The 24348-nt window shown below is 35.0% G+C and overlaps 5 protein-coding genes across 18 annotated transcripts; 4 read left to right on the forward strand and 1 right to left on the reverse strand.

The window, feature by feature from the left end:
* Positions 1-302: 302 nt before the first annotated feature.
* LOC139986903 (uncharacterized) lies at positions 303-5091 on the forward strand. 7 transcript variants are annotated; one of them, XM_072002636.1, is made up of 9 exons: positions 303-526; positions 591-1036; positions 1117-1529; positions 1607-1875; positions 1962-2376; positions 2445-2924; positions 3013-3263; positions 3422-3675; positions 3769-5091. In XM_072002636.1, exons 3-9 carry the CDS (start codon positions 1416-1418, stop codon positions 4080-4082), a joined length of 2097 nt encoding a protein of 698 aa, XP_071858737.1. In that variant the 5' UTR covers positions 303-526; positions 591-1036; positions 1117-1415; the 3' UTR covers positions 4083-5091. The 7 variants fall into 7 exon arrangements, with proteins under 7 accessions (XP_071858737.1, XP_071858739.1, XP_071858742.1 ...); XM_072002638.1 differs by having other exon boundaries at positions 716-1036; XM_072002641.1 differs by having other exon boundaries at positions 385-1036; positions 3769-3786; positions 3868-5091.
* Positions 4986-7271, reverse strand: Bcs1 (mitochondrial chaperone BCS1). The gene is made up of 7 exons (XM_072002649.1): positions 6944-7271; positions 6679-6870; positions 6363-6502; positions 6102-6296; positions 5806-6039; positions 5548-5718; positions 4986-5472 (listed from the first exon to the last, which is right to left on the reverse strand). Exons 1-7 carry the CDS (start codon positions 7072-7074, stop codon positions 5258-5260), a joined length of 1278 nt encoding a protein of 425 aa, XP_071858750.1. The 5' UTR covers positions 7075-7271; the 3' UTR covers positions 4986-5257.
* Positions 7272-7535: 264 nt separating this feature from the next.
* Uggt (UDP-glucose-glycoprotein glucosyltransferase) lies at positions 7536-15284 on the forward strand. 4 transcript variants are annotated; one of them, XM_072002616.1, is made up of 24 exons: positions 7536-7701; positions 8103-8313; positions 8385-8620; positions 8699-8881; positions 8950-9122; positions 9275-9470; positions 9582-9795; positions 9876-10096; positions 10189-10410; positions 10506-10864; positions 10945-11188; positions 11296-11481; positions 11552-11810; positions 11908-12016; positions 12106-12291; positions 12388-12594; positions 12663-13055; positions 13218-13232; positions 13465-13642; positions 13720-13902; positions 14011-14286; positions 14367-14483; positions 14579-14720; positions 14858-15284. In XM_072002616.1, exons 1-24 carry the CDS (start codon positions 7687-7689, stop codon positions 14902-14904), a joined length of 4572 nt encoding a protein of 1523 aa, XP_071858717.1. In that variant the 5' UTR covers positions 7536-7686; the 3' UTR covers positions 14905-15284. The 4 variants fall into 4 exon arrangements, with proteins under 4 accessions (XP_071858717.1, XP_071858719.1, XP_071858720.1 ...); XM_072002619.1 differs by lacking the exon at positions 7536-7701 and adding an exon at positions 7851-7974; XM_072002617.1 differs by lacking the exon at positions 7536-7701 and adding an exon at positions 7895-7921.
* Positions 15285-15380: 96 nt separating this feature from the next.
* On the forward strand, positions 15381-22592 carry LOC139986905 (proton-coupled zinc antiporter SLC30A2). 5 transcript variants are annotated; one of them, XM_072002644.1, is made up of 10 exons: positions 15381-15726; positions 16154-16308; positions 19500-19728; positions 19836-20080; positions 20520-20636; positions 20753-20901; positions 21058-21209; positions 21327-21534; positions 21623-21863; positions 21955-22592. In XM_072002644.1, the coding sequence occupies exons 3-10, from the start codon at positions 19622-19624 to the stop codon at positions 22098-22100; spliced, it is 1365 nt and encodes a 454-aa protein (XP_071858745.1). In that variant the 5' UTR covers positions 15381-15726; positions 16154-16308; positions 19500-19621; the 3' UTR covers positions 22101-22592. The 5 variants fall into 5 exon arrangements, with proteins under 5 accessions (XP_071858745.1, XP_071858749.1, XP_071858747.1 ...); XM_072002648.1 differs by lacking the exon at positions 19500-19728; XM_072002645.1 differs by lacking the exons at positions 15381-15726; positions 16154-16308 and adding an exon at positions 17120-17718.
* Positions 22593-22722: 130 nt separating this feature from the next.
* Positions 22723-24343, forward strand: Tap42 (immunoglobulin binding protein Tap42). The gene is made up of 4 exons (XM_072002650.1): positions 22723-22959; positions 23175-23513; positions 23613-24010; positions 24094-24343. The coding sequence occupies exons 1-4, from the start codon at positions 22822-22824 to the stop codon at positions 24302-24304; spliced, it is 1086 nt and encodes a 361-aa protein (XP_071858751.1). The 5' UTR covers positions 22723-22821; the 3' UTR covers positions 24305-24343.
* Positions 24344-24348: the final 5 nt, after the last annotated feature.

Raw genomic sequence — 24348 nt, forward strand, 5'->3', positions numbered from 1 at the left:
TCCGACAAATTACCTTAACATCGGCAGAAACAAAGGAAAAGAACGAGAAATGTTTCGTAAAATATTCGCGCCAAAATACAAATAAACGTACACCTATAACGTATCTATTCAACGCGCGAATCACGCGTCAAATAAGCAAGGGAAGCATTTCGTGGGTCAATACAATTCCGGCGAAGGTAGGCGAATATAACCGAACGAATCCTCAGTAACGTTGTCTCGAGTACAGTCGCCTTTTAAAATTATTGACCATTGACTTGGTCGAACACAAGTCGCGTAGTAATACCGATACATATATACACATATATATACACATATATTAGTCATCGAAAGAACGAGGTCATTCTACGAAATTTGCACAATGATCGTTAACTCAATGTCCGTCGAAATGTCGTGTTTGTCGCGTGATCAATTTTCTCATTTAACATAACCTTTTTAACGATTGTATCTTTCCCGCTGCTCGCGGATATACAGTCAGCTGATTTAGTATTGACGGAATATAAGCCGTTCTTTTTCGATAGAATAACAGGTAAATTTGATCAGATTTGCAAGAGATCTTCCTTTGGGCGTTCGTTTATTTGGAAATCTTTCAGGCGGATGAAATTTGCTCGATTTTCCACGGATGAAACGATTCCGACAAGCTGTTGGCGGTCGATGACATACACAGTACAGTCTGACCGAATTAATATTGACGCATTCTAACGCACGTTTGTTTCAGTTCCTAAATTGAAAACATTTCAAAGTCTAAATAGCGATCATTACGTGATTTTGCTGTGTCGCATTTCAAATATTTCCTCAAAAAGAAGAAGTTTTTAAACAGCGATGCTTCGACGAATTTGGGATCGTGAAAGACAAAACAAGGACAAACGAATCTCGACAGACTGTACAGCTGAAGTTGTATTGACTACAGCGTTTTCTTCGAGCGACTGCATTTCGGCCAAAACGAGGTATACAACGGATATCGAGAGTGAAAATATAAAGTGTCGTCGATGATCTGCAACACTGAATGAATGATCTCAATTGGAAGAAGATAATCAAGGTAAATTTATCGAATGAAGTCGAGTTCGTTGAACGTTCCAATTGCATTCCGTCGACGCCAACATTTCGATCCGTTTCTAGCACGATACCATGTCGAAGACAAGAAAGAAACAATGCTTTTTAAAATACGTTCGTAGCAGAACTTCAATCACAAAGTACGAATGATACGATGTGGAAGTTTTCGAAATTTGAAGATCGCGCGACAAACGAAAAGGATATCGCAGGAGCCTAATTAAAATTTCGGAAAACTTTCTGATCGAGCACTGCCATTGTCACGTGATCCATCCTATTCTTACGTCACTTTTCGCGTGAAATTTAAAATTTTTTGCGACACTCTTGTCGCTTGTTCTGAATGAAACGATTCGATAACTTGAAACAAAATGGGAAAAACGAGAGGAGTGCATGAAACAACGCCGGAATTAAGAAATCGAATGGTAGGAATGTATGAAGCGGGTTTAGGCCTGCGAGAAATCGCAGCTGCCGTAAATTGTTCGGTACGTAGTTTTCAAAGACTGCATATTACTTTCGATGAAACATACGATATTATGTATATTGTGTTTTATCGTTTTAGCAACGTACAGTAAAGAGATGGTTAAACAGATTCGACAAAGAAGGCACGGTGGAAACTCGAGAACGATGCGGACGTAAAAGGGCAACGACAGCGGAACAAGATGAAGCAATTGTTCGACTAGCCACACAGACACCGATAACGGCAGCAAAAGCTGTGCTTCCTGCTTTAGGACTTACTTGTTCTGTCGATACTATACGCGAAAGATTACATAAAGCTGGAATTCATAATTGGAGTCCTTCGCGAAAATACATGCAAAGAATCCCACTCGGGTTAGTTTTTTCAATGTTATCGCTACTTTTTAAACGTTAATACCCTATTCTGTTTACACCATTCGATTGTGCCTTTCCAATTGCAGCGATACAGATGGTGTTGCTATACAACAACCTGTATGGAGACCTACTGGAACGCAATTAGGGAAAAAAAAGTCTTCCAGAGATCCTAATAAGAATGAAAAGAATGCTAGTATAGTTAAAAAGAGAAATCCACTAAGGAAAATTAGAGCCAAAGATGTTTATGTTGGAGATGGAGCACCAACAGAAAGCGTGAAGTCTTCTAACGAACAACAGGCATTTATATATCAACAACAAAGTGCTTCGCAGACAGAAGCCAATGAAATACAAGCACCGCCTCAACCTTTACACCCTCAGACAGATTTTGGCAATACTCTGAGTTTAACTCAGGAAACGCAACCTATTTATCAGCATCCTGGTCTGAATATCTCTCAGAATTGGCCTCTAGATTTAGTACAAGGAAGTCATCATTATCCACAGGTTTGTACAACCTGCTTGTCCTTATATAAACATTCGTTCGATATATCATTTCTTTTTCCAAACATTAGGGTCAACAGAATTCAATATCTCACGAACAAGTAGTTTCCTCTCAACAGCTTCAAGAATTGCACGCACAACAGGAACGGCAACACCATATCCAACAAGTACAACAAACGATCACGGATCAGACTCATAATCTTGATCAACAACAAGGGCAACTTCAAGCAGAAGTTCAGCAGCAACAACAGCAGCATCGTGATCACTTACATTCTCAGTTAACTAGTCCACAAACCAGTACGAATTTAGTTTCTGATAATTCTAATACTCGTGGTTCTCAAGATAATAATCAGTCTTCTAGCATAGAATCTATTCAGGATAAAGTTTCATCGGAAGAAGGTAGCACGAGAAATCAACTACAGAAAAGGAAAAAAAAAGGCGGGAAAGCAAAAGGGACATTGGAAACCAGCGTTGAAATTCGAAATCGTATGATCGGCATGTCCGAAGCTGGTTTATCCACGTTATCTATTGCGCTTGCAATCGACAGATCGGTAAGAAGGAACATGTTCGTCTTGATGGATTCACATAATTAAAATCATCTCGAGGGTAGCCGTATACGCAATGCTCGTTATTAAATAGGAACGTACCGTTAAAAGATGGTTAGAACGTTGGCATAAAGAAGGTAACGTACAAACTAAAGAAAGAAAGGGTCGTCGACGAATCACTACTAAAGAACAAGACGAAGCCATTGTTGCTATGGCTACTCAGCAACCGCTGACTGCAGCTAAACATGTTGCGCCTGCTCTGGGTTTAAAATGTAGCGTTGATACAATCAGGGAAAGGCTGCATAAAGCCGGTATACACAGTTGGAAGCTTGGAAAGAAACAGGGGTTAGTATATTAATTAAGAAACCAAAAAGAGGAAAGTAAAAAAAAAAAAAAAAAAGAAGAAAAGAGAAACAAAGGAAAGATTATCCTTTAGTACACGCGTCATATACATACATATACATACATATTTATCCGTATCAAGCAATGGTCAACTATTTTAGAGAAGGAAATGCTGTACATACTGTACACCTTTGGCAACCAAGTGGAAATCGACCGAATAAGCCAAAACTACCGGGCGAGAAGAAGAAAAAGTCAAGCAATAATAAAAAACGCGATCAAACATCAAACAACACGCAGAAACGATTATCTACTAGAAAAAGAAAACCCGAAGCGGTCCCAGTAAAGATGATTTCACCACCTGCAAACATAATGTCGGAACAAACTACTACTTTATCATTCCATAATCCTGGAACAAGTAAGATCTACATACCTTAACATAATATCATAATGTATTACTTTTATACGTGTGATCAAAACTAATTGATAATTTTGAAAAACCACTTTTTAGTGGCAAACTATGTTTCAGGTTCTAATATAATACAACCTATTCATAATATTTCCGCACCTCCTTCTACAATTGTTCAATCTCAATCGCATCCGCCAGCAGGTCCTCCGCCAGCATCTCAATCGATACAACCAATCAATTCTATGATGCAACAAAGGCCTGACTGTCGATTAGCACCAGCAATTGTGACACCCGTGTCGGGTCAAGGAAATACCGGAGTTGCCTATCCGTCGTGTATGGTTGGAAGTAACAGTCACACAGGACACATGGAACAACCAGATCCTTTAAATTATGAACCGTACATTTGGAGTTTCTAATCATCGATTACACGAATAACATTAAATCAAAGTTCCAAGTAAACTTCCAAATCACTTTTACAACATATTGTTCCAAATTTTTTAACTTTTTATCACATTGTATAACGTTCAATTCAAAAACTCAAATTATTACATTAGCTTTACATTTATATTATTTATGATGGTAACGTGAAGCTAATTTGTGAATCGTAAGTCGCAATTCGTGGAAGTATTTCAATGTTTTTACGATTGCTAAAATTTGGAATAAAAGCCTCAAATAAATATTATCGAGTAAGTAACGGACTGTAAAAATTGAAAGAGTATGTAAAATTTTAATCGATTATAATTAATCTTTAACATATCCTCATAAATATATGAGTTAATTCGTTAGAGGTAATTAACTTAATTGTTAGTAGATACCGAACAGAATATGAGATTTATAGAAAAAAGATTATTTTCTTTGTATTGCTTTTAAGATTGGATGTATCATTTATATGATTATAAATGCAATATCGTAAGATGATGAAAAAGATTTTGTGCCGAATCGAAATTGTGAAACGAAGACCTTTAAATGTTCATTTTTAACGCATAGCCATGTAATCGACATCCATCCTTCACACGGAAAATAAGTTTTGATGAAATTCATACATGAAAAAGCAATGTTATTTTACGCGAAGTATAAACTTTTATAAAAATATGTTTCTTAAATTTAAAGTTATTACTTATTATTAAAAATTAAGTATTAGAAATTATTACTTATCAATCATTATTACTACTATCAATTCCATCGATTTAAAGAATTTTCATGTTGAATGAAATTAATTGAATCAATTTAAGTCAACGTGAAAAAACACGTCAGTATTGTGTAAATATATATTGCGCATATGATCGTAATTAAACAGATATATTGATAAAAATAAAAGAAAAGTTATACAATGTTTATTTTGCTATACAATGTATTTTATCTTTGAATCGTCATTCACAATGTGGTAATAAAATACGTGAAATAAATGACTGTAAAGGTAGAAAATTTGTATCACTATTATTATTATTATTGCTATTATTACTATTGGTATTGTTACTTTTATATTTACGGAAGTTTCAGGGATGAAAACAGACTATCTACAATGTTTTAAACTGTATACTTTTTTTATCCTTACATGCATATTTCTTATGACTATATATGTGTAACATTTTTAAGTAAGTTCCCATATATGTGAAACATTTTTTAATACATCATCAGGATTGTTTTTATAAAACATAAAGAATCCTTGAATTTGCGCTGGGCTAACCTGTTTGTTTTGCGATATTACAGTTTCTGTGAACTGTTTAGCAAGTTTATTTGCTCTGTCGTCAATATTCCTATAAAATCTCAAAAACATCTGTTCCACTTGTCTTGCACTACACCAGCCTGAAACCAGAGAGCACCACTGATGTAAGTACCATAAAAATTCGATCCATGTTTTATTGTTTAAAAATATAGTACCTATATATTCTTTTACGTCCACTCTACCAGGCCTAACTAACGCAGGATCCAATCTTTCTAAGTAATTGGTTGTCATAAATAGAATTCTTGCTTCCGTAGAGGCAACACCGTCCAAACAATTTAATAAACCACTAAATGTAACTCTATTCAAACCATCATACGCAGCTTTCACTGTAACAAAATATGCAAAAGTTGATAATGCTTTAATGTAAAAGACTATGTACAATTTTATGAATTTGATTCAGATTTGCCACCTACTTTCTTTGCTTTCTTCTCGGCTAGCAAATGCGGCATCAATATCTTCCAAAAGAATAATAGTTTGTTGCGGAGCTACCGCTAATAAGTGATTTAATCTATCATCCGTTAAACCTCGCTCTGATAAGTTTAAAACACAAATACCCAGTTCTAATTCACCAGCTAACGCAGTAATAAACGACGATTTCCCGCAACCCGGAGGGCCATATAATAAGTACCCTCGCCGATACGGAATTCCTACACCATCGGTAAACGTGTTTTGTACTTTGCGACGTTTCCCCGTACTATTATTTACATACCACGATCACTATACCACGCAGGATTTGTCATAAATTCACGACAATCGTTTATTATCCTTTCTGCAACCCCAATATCTAAAACGACCGAATCTAGTGGTCTTCGTTTCCTGGGATGTCCAAATTGTCTCCATTCACTTCCCATTGCGGTATACATTATCGTTTTGCCTTCATACTCCCTTAATGCCATCTGTCTGGCTACAAATAAATATTTGTTATTCAATAATTTTTTAGCAATCCTGGCATAGTGAGCTAGCCTCTTACCCTCTTCTAAAATATTAAAATAGATATTTCTATCTCTTCCTAAGGCTGTAAGTTGTACCGTTTCCCATGGTATACCCATTTGTATATCCAATGATTGTTGTTCTCTAGTTCGATCTACCCTTATCCAATTCCCTTCATATCTATTTATTTGAACATTAAACAAATAATTTACATTTAATCCAAATAATATAATATTTCATAATAATACAATTATGAAAACATTTAACTATTACTGTAATTTTAGCCATTATTACAATGTATCATACTTGTCATTGCAAAATGAAATATTGCAGTGATAAGTACAGTTATTTCTAACCTAATAAAATGTGTTCCAATACTTGGTATGAAATCATATCTAGTTTTTATGTGACCTGTTTCTCTTTGCTCGAAACTTGTTTCAACAGACAGATGTTGTGTTTCTTTTGCACCTTTGTGTGTAATCCATTGTAAAAGCCATTGGTAGCTTTTATCACGGCATGGAACTTCTAAAGTAATCATATAATGTCGCCTACGTTTGAAAAAAATTCAACATCATATATTATTGAATGACAGATAAAGTACAATTTGGATGTAAATAATACCTAAATAGTATCATTCCTGCTTGCATTCCTTTTCGTAACATCGCTGCTCCGGCACCTAACCCAAATAAACCAAAACCAGCTCCGAAATATGGATTATCGGATAAAGTTTGCACGTAATCTATTATCGTCATAATGCAATTATTTGTTTCTTTCTTAAACGCAGTAAAAGTATTAAATTGTTTCTGTTACACTGCTTCATATGTACCAATCCTTCTTATGATACCAGTATCAGTACCGTTTAACTGTTTTTCATAACATACAATATTACCTTTCATTTGCATTAGATTTAAAACCGTCTAACTATAAAACAAGTTCTTCTTGACCTATTCTCGTACAATTTGAATACTATACAAAATCATAAGAGAGAAAAAAAATATTTTTAGTTTAGGTTGCACAAAAGAATCTAGGAAATTTATAGATTTCTTTCAGAAGCACATCGATAGTCCTAGATTAAAAGTTTGCAAGTAATATATTTTTGAAAATGATTCATTCTCTTTAAAAGGAATATATTACTGATATCTGATAGCATATTTTAACAAATCGTTACATTTAGTTTGTAAAATCTGTAAATGTGTGCTATGAGTATAATAATCATTACTATACATACTAATATTACGTACTACCACGTATAAACTTAAAGGTAGCTTACGTAGCCGAACTCTTTCACCAGTACGATATTTACCGCACGTGCTCTGCATGGATTGGCTATTATCGTTATCCAATTCTTCCGTAATATTAGTTTCATGGTAAATTTAAAGGTATGCAAATTTCATTAAAAGAATCCTTTTCTTCCATGCTACGACATCATAAAAATCTGTTAATTATATTATTCTTATTTTTAATAATTTTTATTATTTACATTTTTTTTTTTCGTTTTATTCGATAGTCTAGCGTTGATATGGGAAGTTGTATCATTTTGATCTATCAATTATTTGAATATAATGATAGAAACATATTTTCGTAACAATGAATATTGATGTATAATAGATACGTTTAGAAGTTCGGCTATTTCATTGTATAGCAAATCAAAAGTATAACTTTTATTCTTCTTAAATTCTAAATATAACAGTATTGTAGCGGAAACAACAAAACCTTGTCGAACCTCTTACATTTTTACTACTACTTTTCCCACTATTAATAATCTTGATATTATTTGCAGATGCGGTTAATTATATTTTTTTATTTTTTACTACTGTGTGTGATATACATTAAAGCAGACAGAAGGGTAAATAAATATGTAACCACTCTAATAGATGCAAAATGGAAAGAAACACCCTTAGTTCTTGAAGCTGCTGAGTATCTAAATGATGAAAATCCAAGTTATTTTTGGGAATTCATAGATGCTTTTGCCAATTATGATTTAAGAAATGGTAATTTTCATCTATCTTAATCCTCATTAAATTAGCAACAATATAATTTCATGTTGTTTTCCTTTTTGTAGTTACAGAAGAAGAGAACTACGATGCTGTTATTGCTTTTGCTGAAAAATATTTATCTCAATCAGAGGTAGCATTAATGAAATTGGGTCTGTCTTTACGAATTTATTCGGCACGAGTGGAAATGTTCACACAAATGGCAGAAAATAAAAATGTTTCCAGATTTGATTGTTATAATGTAGTGGATGTCGGTGGAGTGTTTACTTGTTCTTTAGAAGAATTAGAGGAACTAGCTAGTCAAGTAGGTGACATGTAAACATTTGATACGTGTATCTACTTTAATTGATTTCATTTATGCATTTTATCACTTATTACATAGGATACTTGGTTACATCCAGATACATATAGTGTAGATCATCGTTATCATATGTCTCAGCAATCAGAAAAAATTATTATATTGTATGGCCAGATTGGAACACCAAAATTCTCAGATTTTCATAACAAATTAAAAAGTCTTACAGAAAATAGAGGAATTAATTATATTTTGCGACATTATTTAAAGGTATTGTAATTATATCTGATGTAACAGTAATAGCAAACTTTTAATGTCTTTTATTATGGTCTATGCAGGACAGAATAGACAAAAATGTACGTTTATCGGGATATGGGGTAGAACTGCAAATGAAGTCTACAGAATATAAAGCAACAGATGATTCGGATATCAAAGATAATGCAGGAAAAGATTCAGAGACCACAAATGATAGCGCAGAAGAAATAGATGGAATTAATTTTGTAACATTAAAGTAAGGTGGTTATATCCTAATATGCATATAAATTTGATTTTCACGTTAGTATTAATTCTCAAGCATATATACATTTTCAATTTTTCATTTATTCCGTTTTATCTATTTTTCCGCTCATTTTTTATTACTACAATTTTGCTTGATCATTTTAGAAATTTGTACCCTGATAAGCAATTAGAACTGGATAAATTACAAACTCATTTACTTGAAACCAGTCATGAAATTGGTGCTCTAAAAGTGTGGCAGTTTCAAGAATTAAGTCATCAAGCAGCTGAAAGGATAATGAATTCTCCCACAAACGAAGCCATTAATGTTTTGACGGATATTTCGCAAAATTTTCCAATGCAAGTAAATATTTTTTTACAATACATATTATTGATCCTGTTGCGGGCATTTTCCGCTTTTATTTTATGTTGTTTAGTATTTCCTATTAATGATAATATTCTAATTTGTTTGAAGGCGAAATCTCTAATTAGAACAAAAGTGAATAATGAAATGAAGAAAGAAATGAAACTCAATCAAGCAATGTTTTCTACAAGTTTAAATATACAACCCACAGATACTGCACTTTTTATTAATGGTTTATTTTTTGATCTAGAAGCAGTAGATGTGCTTAGTCTTTTAGAATCATTAAGAAGCGAATTAAGAGTAATGGAATCTCTTCGTAAAATCGGTACGGCACATGTTGTATTGTTAGGAATAACTCGATAAATGCAAAATGAATTATAACATTACTGAACATCTCATTTATAGGATTTAGTAACAAGTTGATGAATATATTGCTGGCTTTGGATTTATCCACTAACATGGATAAACAAGAATTTGCAATGGATATAAGAGATTCGGCAATAATTTGGGTAAACGATATCGAACAGGATTCAGCTTACAGTAGATGGTCGTCGTCGTTAACAGAATTATTAAGACCAACTTTTCCTGGCATGCTTAGAAATATTAGAAGAAATTTGTACAATTTGGTTTGTAAACATTGATGATCTAGAATAATTACAATGTAATGTTAGACAATTGTAAAGATACAAATCCATTTAAAAATTGTATATTTCAATAGGTATTAATTATCGACCCTTTAAGCGGAGAATCCACCCCTTTGATATCTTTAGCACAATCTTTATATCTACATTCCGCACCATTAAGAGTAGGTTTTGTTTTCGTAACGAGTTACGATACTTCTATAACTGGATTGACTGATGCTAGTGTCGCCGTTAATAATGCATATCATTACTTTGCGGAAACTAAAGGATCGGAACATGCTTTGCAATTTCTGATAAATGTAAGGCCTTACAGTATTCGATCATTTGTTGTGTAGTCTCATTAATCATATATATGAAATGAACGATATTTGTAATTCATGATGTATAATTTTAGTTAGGAAATTACATTGGTCCAGAAGGTCCAGACGTAGAAGATGTAAAGAAAGCAATAAAAGTGCAAGATTCGTCTGCTAACGTAAATTATATCCTCGGTGAAGAATCTGAATATGACGTAGGACGTCACTTAGCTAATGATTTCATAAAACGATCTGGTTTTAAAAAATTTCCGCAAGCTTTGCTAAATGGTGTACCTTTGTCAGCCGAACAATTGAACGCCAACTCATTCGAAGAAGCTGTTCTATCTACGATCATGTCACAAACGCCTGCATTACAAAAAGCAGTGTATCGAGGAGAAATAACCGAAGGAGATGACGTAGTCGATTATATTATGAATCAGCCAAATGTTATGCCTCGGTATGAAATTTTATTTAAAAATTCACGAATATGATCCTTGCGATTTCAGTTCCTTTATTATCTTTATTCACTTGTTATAGCTTGAACGAGCGAATATTAAAACCGGAGAAACACACATGGTTAAACTTAATCGGCACTATACCTAACGATAAAGATTATAGTAAATGGAGTCCTCAAGATTTATCAACATGGTTGATGGATAGAATGCGTTATATGTACGTAACACGACGCACAAGTGTACACCATTTATATACCTTTTGGGTTGTAGCAAATTTAAATGATGCAGAAGGGAGACAATTATTACGCGAGGCACTTGAATACATAGTAAGTGATTTCTCGTGCTTGTTTATGCACAGAGTTGTACAATAAAGTAACTAAGTAAATTATTTCCATTAATATTTAAATATAATTGTGCGGTGATTATGATTCAGGATTCGAATGCAGATGTCAGAATTAGTGTAATCGTCAATCCGTTCGACGGTACTAATGATGATAATACAATTGATATTAATCGAATAGTTCTAGCTACGTTACATAGCCTGCCGGTAGATAAGGCTATACGTTTTATTCGTAACATAATTAAAGAAGATGTTGCTAACGGCAAAATTGACATAGAGGTAATTATTTCTCTTTTACGAAAAAATTTGGCAATGCTAATAAATATTTAACAAATTATCGTAAAATTAGGAAGAGGCTGTAAAAGAACAGTTGAAAAACCAAGCCGATGAATTGTTTGTACATCGCCTGTACGTGAAAACGGTACTAAACCTGCAACAAGGAGTTAGAGCGATCGTGTGTAATGGACGATTAATTGGTCCTTTAGACGAGGGCGAAGAATTTACAAGCGAAGATTTTTCGCTTTTGGAAAGATTCAGTCAAAGTACTTATGACGATAAATTGTTCCAAATATTAATAAAGGGACAATTATTGGAAAATGATGAGTATGGTACGGAAGTTAATCTATGATAACATATACATATGATGTACAGCTGTCGTGTCTATGTTATTTGAATGATATAATGTTGTAATGATCTTTTGTGCAGAAAAAAACGAAATCACCGATGATATGATAATGAAAATTACATCCTTGTTAGCATCGCACCCTCAAACGCGGAGCCGATTTCACGTTCCATTTCACGGTGATGAATATAGGTGAGTATGGAAATGGTAAAAAAATAATTTTTATGAGCGAGCTTAAACAATTAAACGATCCTTAACATTTTGATTGTTAATATATCTAGCGCCATAAAGGTTCCAGCAACAAATTCGGATGAAGTGGCATTTAACTTGATTGCTATCGTTGATCCAGTATCTCGCGGCGCACAAAAATTGGGTCCGATTTTAAAAACGCTTCAACAATCTTTAAACTGTAACGTTAAAGTGTTTTTAAACTGTTTGGTTAAAAATAGCGATATGCCGTTGAAAAGGTATATCGTATACTGTTCTTTTAATTTTATACGAAATTATGTTGCTACATTGAGCTGTTCCTTTCATATTTATGCATTTTATTTATGTTACTTCAGTTTTTATCGTTTCGTGTTCGAACCTCAGTTACAATTCTCCCCCGACGGACGTGTTAATGGGGCTATGGCAAAATTTACAAAATTACCAACTTCATCTCTTTTGACACAGTATATTCATGCACCAGAAAATTGGTTAGTAGAAGTAGTTAGGAGCGTGTACGATTTAGACAATATTAAATTGGATAATGTAGCAATTGGAGTGCACAGGTAAGTGTATCGCGTTGGAAGAAATAATTAAAATGTGTTTGTTGTATATCCACAATTCTTTGTTACAGCGAATTTGAATTAGAGCATTTACTTCTTGAAGGTCATTGTTTCGAAGCAGTAATCGGAAATCCACCTCGTGGATTACAAATCACATTAGGAACGGAAAAGCAACCATTAATGGTGGACACTATAGTAATGGCAAACTTAGGATATTTTCAGCTTAAAGCAAACCCAGGGGAATGGATATTGCGTTTGCGGCAAGGACGGTCGGCGGAAATCTATGACTTTACTACTATCGGTGGTCAAGATGTTTTACAAAACGGCAATGACGTAAAAGTTGTTATAAGTTCCCTCAGAAGTCACGTGTTGAAAGTCAAAGTATCGAAAAAGCCGGACAAGGTGGGAATGGATCTTTTATCGGAAGACGATAAAAGTTCTGGCTTATGGAACTCTATTTCTAGGTAAATAAAACTTACACTGTTCGCTTTTGTATAGGTGTATTTTTAAAATAGTTTTAAATTCGCGTTGGCACTAAGCATACATAAAAATATGAAATATTCTTAGCACATCGTGTTAGGCGATCCTCAAACTTTAATTTCTGTTTATTTTCTCTCTCTTTTTAGCTTTTCCAAATTTTGGTAAGCTTTCAACAACTATTTAAACATTATCGCGCATAACGTATATTGCTCGTAATGTGTAAAGATACATAATTATTTTACCGATTGTTTCGCATCTTAAACGTGCGTTATACATTCGAATACAACACTTGTTGTACGCTTATTCAATCACGTTACATACCTCCCTGAAATTCAACGAAAAAACAGTTGAATTTCTTCCATTTCCTAATTTTATCGCTCTCTTCGAAATTAGGACATTTACGACAGCAGACGATGGTGACGATGAGGATGAAAAATTAAATATCTTCTCTTTAGCCTCTGGACACTTGTATGAAAGATTTCTGAAAATTATGATGTTAAGCGTTATAAAGCATACCAAAAGTCCCGTCAAATTCTGGTTTCTGAAAAATTATCTATCCCCAACGTTAAAAGTAAGCGATTACGTTCATGAAGTGGAATTAATAAATAAATTAAACGACATATTTCAACAAATCTTCCTTTATTTTAGGATTTTTTACCACATATGGCAAAGGAATATGGTTTTGAATATGAATTAGTACAATACAAATGGCCTCGCTGGCTCCATCAACAAACTGAAAAGCAAAGAACCATATGGGGTTACAAAATACTATTTTTGGATGTGCTGTTCCCCTTAAACGTTAAAAAGATAATATTCGTTGATGCTGATCAGGTATAATAATTATGTACAAGCAATTACTGTAAATCATTAATATCTTTGTTATCTTTGCCGTTACTATTGTTACTTCTGTACGATCGTAATAACATTGTATTATATTAGGTTGTAAGGGCAGATTTAAAAGAATTGGCGACCATGGACCTTGGCGGCGCGCCATATGCATACACGCCATTTTGTAACAGCAGGAAAGAAATGGACGGATTTCGATTTTGGAAACAAGGTTATTGGCGAAATCATTTACAGGGACGTGCTTATCACATCAGTGCTCTGTACGTGGTAGATTTGAAGCGATTCCGACGTATTGCAGCCGGAGACAGATTAAGGGGACAGTATCAAGCATTGAGCCAAGATCCTAATAGTTTGTCTAATTTGGACCAAGTCCGTACGATACTAACAGTAATACCGAAATGATTCGATTAAATAATATATGACGATTACAAATTAGCGCGTTGTTTTAGGATCTCCCCAATAACATGATTCATCAAGTGAGCATTAAATCACTGCCGCAAGAGTGGTTATGGTGTGAGACTTGGTGCGACGATGCATCCAAAAAATATGCCAAAACTATAGACTTGGTAAATAAAGTTTATATTATAGATTCGTTACATTTAGTTGATAATACATTTCTAACGTAAACTTAAACATATTGTTCGATCTTTGCATCTCGTAGTGTAATAATCCAATGACTAAAGAAGCTAAATTACAAGCTGCTGTGCGTATATTACCGGAATGGATAGGTTATGATGAAGAAATAAAAGCCTTACAGATGAAGCTGGAGAACGAGAATAGACAAACGGAGAAGGAAGAAAATGGTATTGATTAAACGCATCGATTAAACAACAATAGCAAATACTTTACCAATGCTTCTCGCAACATTATACATATCAATAGTATATATATATATGTATATATCAATCTTATTATCAATTCTTCTTGTCCTTTATTTTAGAAACATTCGAAGATGTGGAAGATTTTCCCAAGCACGAAGAATTATAAGCAGAAATGGCATGAATTGTACGAAAATCTATCAGGAAAAGGGAAGAGTTTTACGAATAACTTTCCAGAACTAGTTAAATTTCGTTTTCAATATATGCAAGCACATTGTTGCAGTGACGCGTGATTTTTTTGAATGCCAAGGAAGTAAGAAGAATGCGATACATTTACACGCGAATATCGAACGCTGCAGGGCGAAATAGATTACTGCAACTGATTGTATGAAATTCAGCGGAACATTCAACCATTTGAAAATGGATCGTTGTTATTGTAATGTCGTAGTAGTTAACTGTAGCCGGGCAACTATGACCGTGCCGTTAACACAATTGTGATTTTGTATTATCTACTTTATAGTTGTAAAAAGTAAACTTGTAACGTTTGTATCTTTTAGTTTCTATCTGTAAGGTATCTTTTATAAATACACGTTCCTTCGACGAATGAGAATGCTTTCTCTTGCACATAGAATAAGAAAACGTTCGACTTTATACGATATTTTTCGCAATTTTTGTTCATGTATATCAAGATCGTCACTCTGAGGAAAAAAGATCAATCGATTCATTTATAAAGTGAAAATATTTCCAAAAGAATACATCTTATTTGGCTAGTAATGACATCTTTCGTCGATAGAAAAACATACAACTGTGATAGATCGAGCGCGATGCGCGGTTGAGTCAAGTTTTACGACGTGTATAGCGGTTAATGTCTTGTTTACATTCTTCGTATTATTTGGTGAAATCGAAAGGAAGAAAGACTTGTATATCTTAAGAGAAAGAACCTGCATTTTGTCACAAGAATGGATAAAGCTAATCGAAGTAATCATATATCGTACGTAATTTCATTTTATCTTTTAACGTTTATGAGAATTTGAGGCTTATAAGTATGTACATTTGTGTAACTATAAATTGTTTACAATGAAAATATACATAAGAGGCAGGCAATCGATGAAACGATAATTTAACCAGTAATGTATCGGGCTAATATTTACGTTCGTTAACGACACAACTGTTTTCATATAAATTTTTAACGCAGAGGTTCGATGAACATTCTCTCTTCATTTCATCTTTTTTATTTTTCTTATTTTTAACAATATGTTTTGGCATTGACGATTTTTAACATTCGTTCGCATTCCAAAAACCTATTCTTAATTTTCCGTAGTTCCTTCTTCGAAGTTCATTCGATAAAATCCTGGTATAATGGTTTTTGAAACGAATTTTCGCACTTTTCCTAATGACGATTTACTTTTATTTTCGAGTTCATCTTGCTTACGACAAAAGTCGAAAGCTGAATGAAAAAGAGGAGAGAAAGAAAGGATCCTGTAAGCACACATGTACGCAAAGCTACATTGTCGTTTTTTGAAGTTATATCATCGAACACACGTTTACCTTGAAGAGATTTTCTTTGCAAAAAGTAAGTAATTACAATGTGATTAAATACAACGAGAAATAGAGCACAACACTTGCGCGTTACAAACTGGAATCGAATTAATCGCTTAAAAAAAGATTGTACACTTGTCGAGAATACGGCTGATTCTGTCAAAGCTCAAGTTTTGTTTATTCAAATTTAAGTAAAAGTGGTTTTGTATTTCGAAAATAATTGACGAAATATGAGTTTCAAAAAATTGGATTGTTTGTGTACACTTGACTCGTAAAACGATCATTAGTTTTCAAACATCGGAAGGAAAGTCGCAACTTAAATGAATTGCGAATACGAATTTCTCGACCCGCGGCTACAAACTGTTTTATCATGAACTTTTTACGCGCGTTTACCAATAGATTCGTTTCTATAATCGAAATCGAGCACAAGAAATTAAATGGAGCGAAATCTTATTGGCAAGGAAAAAGGAAGAGAGAATAAAGACGGAAAGACAGAATACGATCGATCGATCGAACAAAGTTCCAATCGCGATTGTTTTCGATCCCATCCGTCTCACCGAACAATCGATAGATCAGATCGGTGAATGACAGAAATTTCGGAGAACCACGATAGTTTGTTAAAACGATGATTGTAACAAACGCTACGTCAGGAAATAACAGAAACAGGAAAGCGCGATACATCGAGGCACGAGGCTATCGTACGCAAAGCGCGACAAAGATAGAATGAACGGCGAATAGATAGGAAGTTTGAAAGGCAGAAACAGATAGAGGAAGCGAGAAGTGGGGGAACCGATGAGCCAAGAAGGGGTGAAAGAGGAGGAAGGAAATCGGTAGAGAGCGATCTTGAAGCATAAAGTGGGGGAGGGAATGGAGAAGGATAGCGTGAAAAAGAGCAAGAGGAAAAGAGAGGAAGAGCCGAGGAGAAACTGATCGAGAGTTAAGCTATCTGGTAAAACAAACGGACGAGGCTGGACAGTGGGTTTTCTACTAAAAGACGGGATGAAGTGGCAAACGGTTTGCGTTGTTCATACAACTAGTGACGCGCGCACGGACTATTCACGTATCTCTGATCGGCCGAGGACTTAATACACTTGTCGACTTTCGGTTGTATGTTCGCGTCGCGTCCGTTTTTCGTTGCCCCGGGTCGGCTCACCTGGCCTCGCTACGCCACGAGTCGCATCGTTTCGTATCGCTTCCATCGGTTCGGTTTGACCACCGCGCCGCGCTGCGCCGCGTCGCGACGTCGCGTCTTCGTTTTCTCTCCCTTTTGCTTTTCTTTAACATATTTTTGATCGATCTACCGAACGGTGAATTGATTTGGTTGTTCATTGCACGTCACGATCAGTGCTGCTGTCTACCGCACGCTCGCACGCACACGCACACATACACACATACACGCAGTCCTCCGCATCACGAGGATCATGGACGAGGAAAGGATCAAGCTGTGAGTTCGAACATCCCTTTCGAATTCGATCGGATCGATTCGGATCGGGTCGGATCAAATCGCCTCTCCCACCTACTCCCCACCTAGTAAATTCACCGCGTCGCATCACGTCGTCGCGCAGCGTACCGCGCGCTATGATTACACGTTCGTTCTTACAAAGATCGTCGCGATATTCTGGCGAATGATTTTTATCAAAAATACATCTTTCATTGAAGAAATGGACAACGATATTATTAATTATTTAGTCTCTCGACCACTCTGTTACATAGAAGAAACATTCGATCTCTCTGCTTATGCTAAATTCCCCCATAAAAATTCTACAACTTCCGAGCACTTATTCCGTTTACTTTCGAGCAATTTGTTTTTTTTAAATCACTTTTTCTCTGCTTTTTCTCTTACATCATTTCTACATGCTCAACTCACCATAACTTCGATACCGATAAAATCAAACTCGAAGGTGCGTCCGTTTCTTGACAGCCATGCTGTATGTTATACTATAAAGTAGGAAGTAAATTTCGTTCAATATCTATCGCAAATAAAAGAAAATATTTGGGTATTTTTCACGGTATTTGAACGTGACAGAGATGCGACTGTACGTTTGCTATTTATGCGCAGTCGATCATGATCACCTGACGTTTAGCTACATTTGCAATAAATCTCGTTGTAAATTGTAAATCTCGGAATGGTAATACTTTGAGATAACTCGAAAAGCGAATTGGCGAGCAAATAGACGCATGTCGCTACAAAAAATTTTACTCCTCTTTAACATTTTGTATTTTTAGTATTATTAGACAAGAATACAAGAAATACCGGAAGTCAATCCAATCAAATATAATTGGTAGAAGCAATCAGTGTGATTAAAGTATATGTCGCGTATAACACGACCTGAATACCGTGTATGTATGTATTATTCGTTCGGTTCGAATGATTTTGCACACGGCATTACTGTTAGCCGGAATCGTAGTATTTTTTTCGTGAGAAGTCATTCTTACGGATAACGATTTAACGAATGCGCATTTGCACATGTTATCCTCGATGATATCTTGTTAGATAGCGAGCTACGTGAGAAACGATAACGATCGTTAAGAGGATCACGCGCGATCTCACGTAAGCGGTAGTTTCCACCTCATCACCGACTTTTCTCCCTGAATTGCTTGCGCTGCGCTATCCTACTTTCGATCTTATCTCGCGCGAGTTTTCCCCTTTGAATTTTAGGCGGCAATCAATCTAATTACACAAAAGTCAAGAAACAATAAGAAATATCATGATCGATAAACAATTGATAACAATAGTAAACAACGATATTTTTCTATCGGTCTATGTATGTATAATATCTATACGTATGTGTAACGTGGATATAATGCTGAATTTTTCAGCAAACGATCGAAATAAGAGAGACGTGTAAATGCGTATCTATCTATTCTTGCTTTGATCTATTTACACTGAAGTTATTCGCGACAATGAAATATTTTTCTCACGATAATACGTTCAGGGACGCTCGACACAGATTGGGCCAAAGCGGGATTAAGCGATCGAGCTCCACCGTCTTAAGTCCCCTTCACGCGCGTCTGGAATGTTCTACCTCTCTTGTTCTCCTTCTTCTTTTGTTTCTTCTATCTTCCTCGATTTTCTAACGAAAACCGAGCACCGTCTTCTATTTCGTACTTTAGACTTAATCCGTTTGCGAGATAAATCTCCGATTTAGGTTATGTGTAATAGAAATCAAGCAATAATTAAGTATGATAAAAAATTCGGTTATAATTGTTAACGTTCGTTTACAGTTATCTTTTACGTGAACGAAAACAAGGAGAAAGGAAAACATTAGGGTCCAGAGAATCGTAAGAATAGTTTAGTTTCGATTATCTAATTGGTAATCGTGTGCAAATAGTAGTGACGAAAGCAGATGAACGATAACGGTATAGAATATCATAAAAACGAAGAGAAAGCAGAATGTATTACGAGTCCCGCGTTCCATAACTTGACAGAAACCATTTCCACGGAATTGATCGCGTACATGATCACCACGTTCATCGACTCTGTTTTATTGCACGTGGCTGCAACAACATACGAGCACGATAGAAGACAGAAATCAATTGGTTCTTTTGTTTATTGGTTAGATTCGAAGACAAGGCTGTATACGGATATGGGACGAGCATTCCACCGAATAACAATGAGATGGATGAGAACGAAGAGACCTCGTCGAGAAAGGTGATCTTTTGCGTGCACGGCAAACTTTCTGGTTGTTGTACGGTTGTGAAGGGCGGTACTACATCGGTTGATGAAACTACCGAAACAGCTGCAACTGCAGTTACTGTCAACGCTACCGGCATCGGCGGAGCCGATTTTCAACAAACTCCTTCCAGTAAGATTCTTCCAAATTTAGATCCTATCGACTTCTAGTCAGGCGATTGGTTGGATAAAGGCTATCTTCTTATTTAAAATATTAAATGGATTTATCGATTATCCACAGCTCCTTAGCGTTATCAATTTCTAGATTACCCTACCTTTATAAGTTACCCTCTTTATTTTACCTTACGTCCTAGTCCTTCAAATTTGACCACATAAACATTATTGCTCGTATATGTGAATCAAGCAACGTTTAATGTAACAAAATCGACTTTTTTCGACCTCAATCAGCAGTCTCAAAGAGAAGCGTAATTTTAGTATATTCACGTGTTTGTCTTCTTGGTGTATCACAGCGACTGTATTGTTCCGACATTTATCTTTCGACCAAAATTCTGTCAGATCAATGTCTGATAAAAAGTTTATCTTTATCATTTTTCTATTAAATGTTTTTCTAGCTGTACCAGGAGACCATTGTCATAGGGAAAGAGACGAAGAGATCGATAAAAAGGCAAGGAAGAAATTACTGCTTGCTAGTACGCTATGCGTAATGTTTATGATAGCAGAAATCGTAGGTAATCATCATGTAGATGTAAGAGCGAAATACTTGTACGATAAATGTTCAAAAAAATTAGATAAGAAAATGAAACTAATGATTATTTTTAAATGGAACGATCGCTTGGCTTTTCAGGTGGAGTATTATCGAATAGTTTGGCGATCGCAACAGATGCTGCGCATCTATTAACCGATTTTGCATCGTTTATGATCTCTTTATTCTCGATATGGGTAGCAAGTAGACCGGCCACGAAAAAAATGCCTTTTGGATGGTATCGAGCAGAAGTAGGTGTAAAAGATTTGCTATTTCAAAATCGATTATTATTCCATTGTCTTCCCTCGTTCTTTCGTTTCTTGCTAGCAGACGGCATATACACGCACGTATGCACGCATGCATGCACGTACGCATACCATCAATAATATGTTCATCGTTATTCGTAGGTGATAGGAGCCTTGACGTCGGTTTTACTAATATGGGTAGTTACTGGAATTCTTTTTTATCTAGCAGTCGAGAGAATAATTCACAAAAGTTTTGAACTAGATACCACCGTCATGTTGATTACTTCTGGCGTTGGCGTTGCGGTAAATCTAGTGTTAGTGATATATTATATTCAATTGAAACTATCGATCGTTCGAACTGATAAATTAAATCAATCGCAGTCACGATATAACACATTTTGAGTAACATCGATACAATTTTTGTATTGCAGAATGGGTTTATCGTTACATGAGCACGGCCATAGTCATGGACACGGTTTAGACAAGCCGAATCGAAATATAGACAACGAGGGACTCGATGAGGAAAATATGTCCCACAACAGGAAAAATATCAACGTTCGCGCTGCTTTTATTCACGTTTTAGGAGACTTCATACAAAGTATAGGGGTTTTCGTTGCAGCATTGGTTATTTATTTCAAGGTATAACTATATATGCATATGTACGCAATAGTTCTTTCCAATATTTTCTTATGAACGCGAAATTAATACACACTGGTAACAATTACAGCCAAGCTGGAGCATAGTCGATCCAATTTGCACTTTCCTCTTTTCACTGTTGGTGATATTAACCACGGTTGCAATAATCAAAGACGTGATGAACGTTTTAATGGAAGGGATTCCAAAAGGATTTGAATATTCTCAAGTGGAGAGTACATTTATGCAAATCGAAGGTGTGATGAAGGTGCACAATCTTCGTATCTGGGCGCTTTCGCTGGATAAAACCGCGTTATCCGCGCATCTTGCAATAAGTAAGCGCATTCGAGCTCTTATTTCATTAGCAGTTTCAGTTTTTGTTTCAGTCTAAACAAATTGTTTTCTTTTTTATTTTTTCCAATGAAGAACCAGGCGCGAGTCCTCACAATATACTGCGTACTGCTACTAGAAATATTCACGATAAGTACAAATTTTTCGAAATGACGCTTCAAATAGAGGAATTTGATGAACGAATGGAAAATTGTAAACAATGCAAGGCATTATCGCAATAGTTGTAAATTTTTTGAGTTACGTATACTTTTGAGCTACCCTTCAGTGTTTATACACATGAAGCTGGACCATAAGAGATTCGCACGATTTGTAAATAGCTCAATGAATGAAAAACGGAAGCAACCTGCTGTTTCAAGTATACATTCTACCGCGATTAAAAAATCTATAGGGAAGATATTTTAACCTCGCAAAGGATGTCAATTACTTACAAATATTGCAATCGATACAACGATTTATTCACCTATTAGTGGAACAATGATTTACTGTCTCTCTCTCTCTCTCTCTCTCTCTCTATTTTCTTAATATAGAAATTATGTTTATTTATTTTAAACGTGACTTTTAACGACGTAATCAACTTATGTAATCATATAATCATGAAAGAAAATGTATTTACATTTAAACTCATTTCGAAATTGGTAAACAAAGAATAATCATGTAAACATATGGAAATAAAACTAAAATGAGAGAGAAAAAAAATAAATTAAAAGAAGAGATTTGTGTTTAATTTATTTATATCCTGATATCAAATCGTTTTCAAATTGAAACATTTTGAATCAAACCGCCAAACATATCGATACATATCTTGTTTTCATTATCGAAGTTGATTACGCTATGCTTACAACTTCAGGATGTTATGTTTGTTTTGCGTCGTACGATCGTACAATCGTACATAACCTTTTTAATCTTCGTTACGTATCAAAGACAGCTATCAAAACGATAGTTATGTCGGAAGAAAATTTGTCGAGTTCAGAAAATGACGGGAGAGATGTTGCAACGCTATCAGAATTATTCGACAAAGCGTTCGAGCTATTTAATAATATTAATAAAACAGATGAACCTACCAACAGTTCCAAAGTTCAGGTACTAATTGTCAACAATTATGTATAATTCTTTTTAGGATCTTCTCTTTGCTCCCCAAATTGGGTTTCTCCAAATTTTGATCGGAAATACAGTTGTTCATAAAAATCCTGCTTCCGAATTAAATATCACAAATGTTTAAATGTGCACAAACAATTTATATTTTTCCTACGTACATACATAATACATGTCTTTTATTTCTTTTTGCTATATGCCAGTCTGATATCAAACGTACCATGAATATGTTAGAACAAGCTACAAGACTAGTTTCTATAGTCGATATGTTTAGCCAAAATGAAAGTTTCGAAGAGGTGGCTACGGAAAACATCAAATACTTTTTACTGCCAGCGTTCCTCGGTACACTGGCTACAAAAATTTGTAATGCAGATGATCGAATGCACATCGTTAACGTAGCTGAAATTTATTTTGTGGATTTTTTGAAACGCGCTAAGACTTATGGTTTGACTAACATCGAAGTGCCCGATATTAATTCGGAGCATGAGAAAGAAAGCGTATCTGGGAGAGTTCGAACGAATGCTGAATTAATTACCGAAATGGTAAGTCTATTCTAGGTTTACAGGTCTCTGAAGATCATTACTGTAAAAATGTACTTCATAATAATACATCTACTACATGCATGTGTATTATATTTGTAGGTAAATCGACGAAACACGAAACTACAGAGATTCAAAGAGCAAAAAGAGTTGGAATCGCGTTTGGAAATATTGAAGAAAAGTCTGTCCAATCCAAACATAGATGATGAGGTTAAAAGAGAATATTTCGTAATGCTTATCAAATTATACGTAAATTTGACAATAGAGGAACTGAACTCGTTAGCAGCCGAAAAGCCAATTTTAGAACATATGAAAAACATGGGAAAATCTGGAACCATGTCTACCCAGATTTCGCAAAAACGTAAACCACCTGCTCCAAAACTGCAACCAATTATTATCACTCGAGATGAAGTGGAGAAAAAGGTGTTTGGAGTTGGTTATCCTAGTTTACCTGTTCTTACTGTTCAAGAATTTTATGATCAACGAGTGAAAGAAGGAGAGTAAGTAGAGAGTTGTACAGTTGTACATCAATGCTTTTAATTAATTAAGATTTAACAAATATTTCAATGTATTTCTATCTTAGCTGGCCCGATCCTTCACAACAGCATCAAACAAATTCAAAATGCTTGCAAGATTTAGTAAACAGACAAGGAATGGGTAATGAGGAAGATGATATCGAAAAAGAAGAAATGATCGAAGCTGATGATCCAGAAACCTTGAGACAATTACGTGCCATGGATGAATATAAAGATACACATAGAAGAGGATGGGGCAACCGTGCTAATAGGAGTTGAACATGAAAAAATTCTGTTATATATATGTATGTATTAAGAAATAT

Source organism: Bombus fervidus, chromosome 4 (assembly GCF_041682495.2).
Source record: "Bombus fervidus isolate BK054 chromosome 4, iyBomFerv1, whole genome shotgun sequence".
Taxonomy (NCBI): domain Eukaryota; kingdom Metazoa; phylum Arthropoda; class Insecta; order Hymenoptera; family Apidae; genus Bombus; species Bombus fervidus.